Raw genomic sequence first — 10342 nt, forward strand, 5'->3', positions numbered from 1 at the left:
TTTATTAATTTTAATAAATATTTACAGAGATTTTGGGTTTCCATTCATTCATTGTTGCACTATCAAATAACTTTTAAAAAACAAAACCAAAATTATTAGGGGGAATTAACAAAAGAAGAGCTCCAGTCTCTCTTTTTTAAACAAACTATCTGGGATTGCAGATCAATATGCAGTCTGGACATTACCCAAATGAACATTAAGTGATGCATTTATAGTTCTCTTCCCCAGAAAACTGTATGCTTGAAAAAATGCTGTTCTCATTTTCATACATGAATGTGAACTTGGCCTCATACATAGTTCTTGGTCATGCTCTGTGCTTTCCCCACGCAGGGAGAATAGGTAGTGCAAAGACCTTGATTTAGTGTACATGAAAAGTAGAGTAAAGATTTAAGGAAGGAGGAAAGACCCAGACAGTTTGGAACCTTGTATGATATTCTCAGAAGACAAGGTCTTGGAGAAGACAAGAGTATTATGGTCTACTTATAGATCAGTCAGGAGCTATTGCAGACATCTATGCAAGAAGTGGTGCTCAAAACCTACTGCTTAGTGATAGTAACCAAAACAGCATGGTACTGGTACAATGACAGGAACATAGACCAATGGAACGAAATTGAGAACCCAGAAATACCCCCCAGCTATCTATGGTCAACTGATAATTGACAAAGAAATAAAATCTAACTATCAAATGGGAAAATGACAACCTCCTCAACAAATGGTACTGGCAAAACTGGACTGCCACCTGCAGAAAGCTGAAATAGGATCCACATCTCACTCCATACACAAAAATCAACACAAGGTGGATCAGAGACTAGGAGTAAAGCCCAAAATCATAAAGTTCATCAGAGACAAACTGGGATCAAGCTTAGATGGTCTAGTCAATGGTATAAGGTGACTGTCAAATACAGCTAGAAAAATACAATCTGAAGAGGATAAAATTGATGAAGGGACCTTCTAAAGATTAAATCCCTGTGCAAATAAAAAACTTTTTCCAACAGGGTGAAAAGAAAACCTACAAATATTTGAATAAATATTTGGTAATACCAGCTCATACAAGAATCTCATAACGAAAGTTTACAGAATACTGCTGGGCCTCCACAAGAAAAAGACTGATAACCCAATGGGCAAAAGACATGGAAAGAATTTTCACAAAGGAATATATTCACATGGCCAACAGACACATGAAGAAATGCTCCAGATCACTGGCAATAAGAGCGATGCAAATCAAAACCACAATGAGATACCATCTCACTCCAGTAGCAATGGCAAAGTTTAACAGGACAGCAAATAATTGTTGGAGAGAATGTGGTGAGAAAGGAACTTTTATACATTGTTGGTGGCATTGTACAATGGTACAACCATTCAGGAAGGCAGTTTGGCGCTTCCTCAAAAAGCTGATCATAGAAAATTCCATATGACCCAGCTATTCCGCTACTTGAATATACCCCGACAAAATGAGCATTGAGGCACAAATGGAGACTTGTACACCAGTGTTCATAGCAGCATTATTCACCATCACAAGAACATGGAAACAGTCCAGATGTCCAACCACAATTGAATGGATTGAGAAATTATGGTACATTCACACAATGGAATACTATGCAGCACACAGGAGCAATAATTTTGTAAATTATTACCTAACTTAGGAGGGACTGGAGAACATTATACTATGTGAACTAACTCAGTCCCATTAGGACAAATACTGTATAACACTATACACTGTAGAATGAGGATTCAAGGAGGGGGGAAGGTGGAAGCAGAGTGGTGAGGATGAATGGGGAGAAGAGGGAGGGATTAATCATGAAGTTGCACAATTTGATGGGGTTGGTTAGGGAAATGAGGAGAAACTAGTGTGAGAAACAATGTATTCAAATTTTGTAAATAAACTAGTATAATAATAAAAAGTGGCAGTTGTGTTAGGATGGAGAAGAATAGATTCATTGGAGAGACAAAAGAAGAGTAGATGTGTTGGAGAGAAAATTTTTTGTGCATTAGAATTCACAGGACTTCTTAATAGAATGAAAAGACAAAAGATCCAATGGCACTGGATTTCTAATTTGAGTAACCTTAGGGCAGTTTGGAGGCTATTGCTAAGTTCTCCTGAGTTGGCTACGATTCCTAGTGACTCGGTGAACAAGAGATCTTGAACATTCCCTTTCCTGCACCATCCTCACCATCTCCATCATTCTCAGGCCAATTGTTGCAGTCACTGTGTGTGTCCGTCCATTGTTGAGGGTCTTCTTCTTTGTATGATCCTCCACCTTTCCCAGCATGATGTCTTTGTCCCAAGGACTGGCCCTTTCTTATAACATGTCCAAAGTAAGTGAGACAAAGTTTCATCATTCTTCTAAGGATCACCCTGGCTTCACTTCCTTCGAAACACGTTTGTTTGTTCTTTTGGCAGCCCATAATTTATTGTATCCTCTTCTCTAATACCACAGTGAAAAGGCATTGATTCTATCATAATCCTGACAGTCCAGCTTTCAGATGCATTCAAAGCATTTGGAGGAGAGGGGAGGCCCTGGTGGCCCAGTGGCAAGAAGCTGCGCTTCAAACACAAAGGCAAGGATGGGCAATCCCCTGTGTGATTAACTGCCTTTGAAAACCCTCCGGAGGGTCACCTATTGGTCAGATCCTCCTTGATGGTATAAAACAGCAACAATAGTCCTTAGGGAGTTGCATTGCTAACCTACAGGCTATGCTGCTGTGACTGTTGGATACACAAGTGACTTTGTCAGCCCCCTCAGGAGAAAGATGTGCAGTTTACAGCCTTGGAATCCCAAGGGAAGATCAGCCATGAATTCTTTCCAACTCTGTGGCAGTGAGTAGAAGGAGGTAAAATCAAGGAACTGTACGGTTAGGTCAGACTTTTCTTTGTTTTTCTCCATCCTTACCTGTCCTTTATTGTGTCCTGGACCCTGCAGTAATGTTTCTTGCTTCTTTGGTTTCATCATGACCTCTGCCCAAGTAGTGGTTCAAGTAAAAGATTTTTTTATTGGACTTCTGGAGATCTTCAATTACTTTTAGAGAAGTGAACTCCCTGGAGATTAGAGATGGATGCATTGACTTTTAACATCTTCTTTGGCTTTGATTCCAATTCACAAAGTCCAGTAGTTAGACTTTGCCATTTATGATATTGAGGTTCTCATTTTTCCAGCTTTACATTTCCTGGATTTTTGTTGCTAAGTTAATCTATTTTGTTAATGTCGGTGGTTCCCAGGGAAGAAAAGAACTCTTTTTTTAAATCCTTCTTTGTTTTTTCAGAAAACTCCTGCACATTTAGTTTTGGATGTGTATATTAGAGAGAAAGAGAGAAGATACTTAGGCCTTTTATTTTCCCCAGCCCTCTAAGTTTTAATATGAAATATACAAGTTCTCTAAATATCTGTTTAATAAGCTACGTTAATAAATTATAGTTATGTTCCTTTTTCTAGATGTTTCCTCTTATGTTTCTGTGGACAAAGAACAGAATGTGTCTGAACATAAAAAGGAAAATGGTTGGTGAGTCACATTGCATCTATATGAATGTTTATGTTAGAGAAATGTTTGTTTTTCAGGTAAAAATCTTTTTAAGAGATCATTGCTTTACAATTAGGGATATAAGTGTCTCATAGTAATCAAGAAAAATTAATTCTGGAGTGATGATGATCCCTAGATTCGATAAAGAATTTCTAGATTACTAAAGAGATAAGTAGATATTTCCTTTTTTGGCTCTTTGGGCTTTGTCTTGAAGAAAATAAAAAATGTCTGTAGTTAACATCACCTGAATGAAGGTGCCTTAGACAATGCCATCTACCTTGTTTGTGTCATATAATGGCACACGTGGGAAATCGATATATATGTGATGGTCTTTCTCATGGCGGCTTCATGGACAGTGAGAGGCTGCCCGATCCCACACCATCTTCATGATTGTTGGTGTGTTGAGTTCACTGGCAGCTCTTGTGTAGTGCTTTCCCACCTACAGGGCTATTTTCCAGCGCTGTATCAGACAATATTCTGCTGTGGTTTTAAGTGACTAAATTTTGAAAGTATATTTCCAAGACTTTCTTTCTAGTCTGTAAGTTGTGCTAAAACTGGCCCACCTTGGATGATCTACCTTGCTAGTATTTGAAATATAGTAACATACCTTACAACATCATAACAGAACAAAAACCATAAGCCAGCACGGTAATAAAGAAAATCTTTTCCTTAAATTTATTTGTAAATGACTATTAATTACCATAAATATAACACTTGCCATGCCTAAAATGTATCAATAAAGATTAATGCAGTTAAGACAAATGTTATTCTACCTGATATACCCATGCCTGGCTGGTTTTTAGCTTCAGTCTGCGCTCTCACTATTAAAAGTTTTTTACTATAAGGTAAATGTTAAAGACCTCCAATATCAAGATGAGATTTCCTTCTTTTCTCAAGATTTTAAGTGGTGTATCATAATGTAATTTATAAGGGAACATGACTCTGACAAGTATATAATGGGCAAATTTAACCCATTAATGAAGGAATCAGAAAATTATAAAGCTGGTTTAAAGGAGTAGATTTCATTAAAGGACAAATATGGTTAATATAGAGCAATAAAACCTCAACCTCTGGGATTCTCTCAGTAGAAATTACTTTCATTTCTACAAAAATAAAATTATTTGCCGTTTCAATCTGTTTTCTACAAACAATACTACCTTTCCCTTGAGCAGGGGTTGAAGCTGTAGGACAGGTGTCTGTGATTTTGTAAATAAAGTTTGATTAGAGCACAAACATGTATTCAGTAATGTTTTGTCTTTGACTAGTGCATAAGGAAGAAAAAGAGTAGATGTCTTTAAATAGTGGTATCAGTAAAAAGAATGCTATGGATTGTCAAGAGAACAAACCAATCTGTCCTAGAGGAAGTGTAGCCAAAGTGCTCCTCAGGGGCATGGGTGGTGAGACTTACATATTTTGGGCATGTTGTCAGTAGGGATTCTCTGTGTTTGGTAAAAGAGTTTGCTTGGGAAAGTTGAGGGTCAGCACAAGAGATGAAGATCCTTAACAAGATGGATTGGCCCATTGTTGCAGCAATGGTTTTGAGCATGTTGGAGATGGCAGGCATGGTGCAGGACAGAGCACCTTTCTGATCTGTTGTTCGTAGGATCACTATGAGTTATAGTCAGTTTGAAAGCATCTAACAACAGCATGACTGACTTCATGCTACAGTGGCAGAGCTAAGTCTCTGGGACAGATGCCTTATGGCCTGTTCACCTAAAATAATTTTTTGTTTGGTTCATGCAGAAAAAAATGTTCCCTTCCTCCCACAACCCTAGAGTGTCACATGACTCTTAGAGGGCTAGTTAGATAGTACAGCACTAAAAGAACAGGTGGAATCTTCCTTCCACCCTTCTCCCAAAGTTTAGATGATTTCTCCTAATATAGGCAGTATCTTTCTTGCCACTTCTGTCACCAGAATGCTCAAGGAACAATGGCCTGGAGCTTGCTTTCTTTATGTTATAAATATCTTTCTATTATTTTCCCTTTACCCATAAGAACTTACTTGATCAGAACAGTATACTTAAATGTTCAAGAGACTTAAATATTTACAAGACTTAAACATTTATGTGACTTAAATGTTTATGCTCTGTTGCAGTGTTCTTGAGACCTTATACTGCAAAGGATGCTCACTCCAGCTTGGCTACAAGTACAGTTGCACACCCAAGAATCTTAATTTCAAGAAAAACTTGTTTTGCCTTAGTGCCGGTGCCATTGATAAGTAAGTTAGATATACGGATACATGATTATCTAATCGAGTTTTTAGAAAAGTTAAGTTTGCAGAGAAATTGGTATTGACAACATTACAACTAAATCAATATTGTTCGGTAAAATATGTCTTCAAGTAATAATTTCTGGCAGTAAAGCTAGTGTATAAGAGAAAAATGTGTAGAAGATATTTCGCAGGGAATTGCAGTATTCCTGTACATTGATTTAGGGTAAGAATTACCTCTTGTATCAGGGTTTTAATGCCTGGTTTTCTTTGGAAGAAAATGTTCTTGAAAATGTTTATTTATAGTTTTAATAATTACTTAATGCCATTTAATTTTTCCTACCTCATTTATTTATTTTAAACAATGCTCATTGTTTTCTGCCTGCCATACTATTTTTTGAGGGATATAATCTGTAGGATTTCTAAGAGAATACTATTCGTCTTTGACAAAAGAAAGGACGCACTAATGTCACTACACATAAGCGATAAAGACTTGTAAAGAAATAGAAAAGTCAAGTATTGCCCTCTTCCATCTTATAGTTTAGATTGTTATTTGGTGGCTTCCATTTGGCCTCTTTTCCTCATTGCCAGACCAATTTTTCTAATATTCAGTAATCTTGAGCTAATTTCATGCTGCTTGTCCACCTTGTGACCTTGTTGTTGTTGTTGTTGTTCTGTGCCTTCGAGTTGCTTGCGACTCATAGCGACCCTATGTACAACAGCCCTAAACCCTGCTCTATCCTGTGCCAATTGCACTGTCTCTGACACTCCCATCCCGATTACCCCAGTCACTGAATCAATCCACCTCATAGAGGGTCTTCCCCTCCTGCACCGTCCCTCCACCCTCCCAAGCATGATGCCCTTCTCCAAGGACCAGTCCCTCCTTACAACATGTCCAAAGTATGTCAGATGATGCCTCAGAATCCTTGCCTCCAGGGAGCCACCCGGTTTAACCCTTTCCAGGATGAATCTGTTTGTTTTCCTAGCAGTCCATGGTACTCTCAACACTCTTCTCCAGCACCACAGCTCAAAGGCATCAATTCTCCTTCTATCCTCCTTGGTCATTGTCCAACTCTCTGATGCATATCAAGTAATAGCAAAGACCATGGCCTATATCAGACACACATTAGTCTCCAGAGAGACACCATTGCTCTACAAAACTTTGCAGAGGTCCCTAACAGCAGTCTTTCCCATCGCAGTATGTCTTTTAATTTCCTGGCTACTGGTGCCAAGAGTGTTGACTGTGGAGCCAAGCAAACTAAAGCTGTGAACAATCTCAATCTCTTCACCATTCATCCTGATGCTGCCACTTGGTCCAGTGGTGAGAATCTTTGTCTTCTTGACATTGAGCCTCAATCCACATTGATAGTTGTGACCTTAGAAACCAAAAAACCTAGACTTACTACCATTTAGTTGATTCTGACTCATGACAGCCCTCTATCAAATTTCTGCAGCTGTAAATCTGGGAGAAGATGGCCTCATCTTTCTACCCCAGAGTGGCAGGTGGATTCAAGCTACCAGCCTTTTGGTTAATAGCCCCAAACATAAAACACTGTGCCACAGGGCTCCATAGAGAGTTGAGCAAAACTGCACTTGGTAGGTAACTGTTGAAGTTGCCCAAACTTGGGTAATCAAGAGTTGACTTTAGAATATATTATTTATTAGAAGTCAATTTTGAAAGCACACATGTTCACAAAACAAGAAAGCAGGCTTCTGTGATTTTTTTTTTTCCCCCGGATAATTTAACTTGTCCTTGGAATTTGACTATGGGTGCCATTGTTTTGTCATCCAGCTTGCTAAAAAATTGAAGCAAGTTAATTCTCAGTAAGGAGAAAATGTATAGGAAAAATACAGACAAAACTGTTACAGAGGCAGAAAAACCTCATGATTTTATGTAGTACAGCTTTACTTAGGAAAGTTGCTATTAATGAAAATAGTTATAATATTTGTTTACTTGGCGCTCAAATATATTGTAATAGATTTAAAAATTTTAATATTAAATATTATACCTTTTCTATTCACATTTTAACTTTTTGCTTTGATATACTTCAGATATATTTTAGGATCTTCTGAAAAGCGAATTGTGTCAGAAGATAACGAACTCTTTAATCTTGAGAGCAGAGTTGAAATGGAAAAATGTCTAAAACAGGTAACTTTCCTCCATGTTTTTTGATCTCTGTGTGGATAGCTTCCTGCTGGTGAATGTCCCTCGATAAGCAGTAATTGTCATATTTGTTTGCATCTTAGCATTTAGATGGTAAGATTATTCTTATTTTATTTCATTTAATATGAAGGTGATTTTTTTTTTAGGAACTCAGAAAACATTTCATACCAGAAATCAAACAGTTTATATCTTAAAACTTCTGAACTCACCAGATGCTCTGCTGGGGAAGGAGGGACAATCTCCTCCTGTACCAGTCAGATCTGATTTGACGGTACACACACACACACACACACACACAACACAAACAAAACTTCTGAACTGGAATTTTTTTAATTCATTTGATTCCATTCCATACACATTAAGGTGTAAGTAACCTTATTGTTGAATGTTAAGATCTTTACATAACCAGGTAGGCCAGAATTGTTGATGCTGATGAATGCGTAGAAGTTCTGTGGGTGAGGCCCACTGCCAACAGAATTACACCTAATTTAAAGAAAATTTGGTTTATGCCTGTAAATAACTTAAACAAACACTGAATATCTACTATGTTTAATGTATAGTGTGCTAAAAAATTACATTAAAGATGTATTTTTAATCATTGTATATTTTTTTAGATCTTTCACTTTATTTTCTAATGTCTTTTTTTAACTGTTTTGCTACATTTTAGAAACATTTATACTTTTTTGTTGTTTTTACATTCTTAGTTCTTAAAATAAATTTTCTTTTATATTGGTTTGAGTACAAATTTGTATGCATATACATTGTGTTTTGCACTTTCCTCTCACATTGTGTTTCATAGAATTATTCCCATACATTGTGCTTTATAAACTTAATCCCCATTGAATTATGGCTACCGTTATCCCATCTTTTTGGGTCCCCACTGGATCATTCCTATTTCCTTTACCTGACCCCCTCCAAATTGTGTGACCCCATGATTTCTTCCTGTTCATCCTCACCCCTCTGCTTGCTCTCCTTCCTCCTTTGGATTCCAATACATGTGCAGCATTTGTCCTTATGAAACTGAGTTCACTCAGCAGAATGCTCTCCAGTCTCTCTCAAGTAGCTGGTTAGTATTCCATCATGTGTGAATGTACCACAATTTTTAATTCATTCGATTGTGGTTAGAATATATATTTTTATATGCTTTTTTTTTTCCTTCTCATTTCATAGATGGAAGATGTTTTGCATGCATTACAAATGCAGCTGAAGGACGTTGAATCAAAAGTGCTTTCTGATAAAAGCTGAAATCTGTTCTTCATCCTCCATTCTGATCTCTCCACTGCCTCCACCACAGGGATGATGCTTTCATATGTAACAATTCCTGTTATTATCTCATCCCACCGAGAACTTAAGAACTCATGAATGGCCATGGACAATGGATTTCTTTATATGGTCAAGTGAAACAAATTGTAGAATTACTTTTACAGTTTATTTGATGGTAAAGAAATGACTGTTTCTCAGATATTAATTTTAAAGACATTATATAATGTATGCTAGAATTAGGATTTAGAAGTTTATTTTGCTAAAAAACTGGTGATTTTATGATCTTTTCTCTATCAGATTTGTTATTTTTCTTTATTTTTTTAAGAAAAATTGAGCCTTATGACATCTTTAATATGTTGGTCAATATTTAATATTAACAATATTTAATATTACATCTTAGGTTTCCAACCCTCTCATCCAACCCCCAAGTTGTGATTGGATCGTCTCTGAAGATTAGCCCTTTTGAGGACCTTTCGTTGGTTGATTTACTTGTCAGTTTGTATGAGAATAACATGTCTATTTCACTTTAATCTTTCTTGTTTTTATTCACCAATGTATGCTTAAGAAGTCTAAAAGTTTTTATCCCAAGAGATTTTATAGTATCTTTTGAGTATGGAATTCTGGGGAAGATTTCCATTTCTTAGTTTTCTATTGTATGCAAGTTTTATAAAGGATGTGATATTTTGTACTCAGGACGAGAATAAAGACTAAAGCAAACTGCTTTAAGATTGATGTTCATAGTACTTAGTATGTATGAATAACTTCCTCAGTTTCTGCTCAGAATTTTTCTGATTATTTCTGAGAATATTTAAAGTCATGGCAAAATACCAGAGTTGACTTGACCATTCATGAATATTGAGTTCTTTTTGAAAGATTGCCGGTGGCCTTTACTAATCAGAAGGTGATGAACCTTTTAGGTTACTTCCCTCCCAAACTTGCTAACAGGTGCACTGTGGTCCAGAGAGCAACTATCAACACTCACTGGCAGCAGAACCATCCTCTTAGTCATTGTGTCAGCCCTTAGGTGCTTCTTGATCACTGTGATGGCATCTGACATGAAAGTTCATTTTGAATAGACGGAAGACTTAGCAGAAAGAATCTGCTACCTTTCTGTTTGGTACAGGTTATAGAATACCCCCAATTATTTCCAGGTACCCTTTCCAGGAGGTAAGCAATTTGTCTTTCTAATT

The 10342-nt window shown here is 37.0% G+C and overlaps 1 protein-coding gene across 1 annotated transcript in view; it reads left to right on the top strand.

Annotated features, from left to right (window-relative positions):
* The window catches only part of MIS18A (MIS18 kinetochore protein A), a 30439-nt gene extending 21305 nt beyond the window's left edge, over positions 1 to 9134 (top strand). Inside the window, 4 exon segments of the mRNA XM_006903603.1 lie at positions 3432 to 3498; positions 5612 to 5734; positions 7778 to 7874; positions 9060 to 9134. Coding sequence (XP_006903665.1) covers positions 3432 to 3498; positions 5612 to 5734; positions 7778 to 7874; positions 9060 to 9134 — 362 coding nt within the window.
* Positions 9135 to 10342: the final 1208 nt, after the last annotated feature.

This window comes from Elephantulus edwardii, unplaced genomic scaffold, assembly GCF_000299155.1.
Source record: "Elephantulus edwardii isolate Elephantulus edwardi_28Jun2011 unplaced genomic scaffold, EleEdw1.0 scaffold00051, whole genome shotgun sequence".
Taxonomy (NCBI): Eukaryota; Metazoa; Chordata; class Mammalia; order Macroscelidea; family Macroscelididae; genus Elephantulus; species Elephantulus edwardii.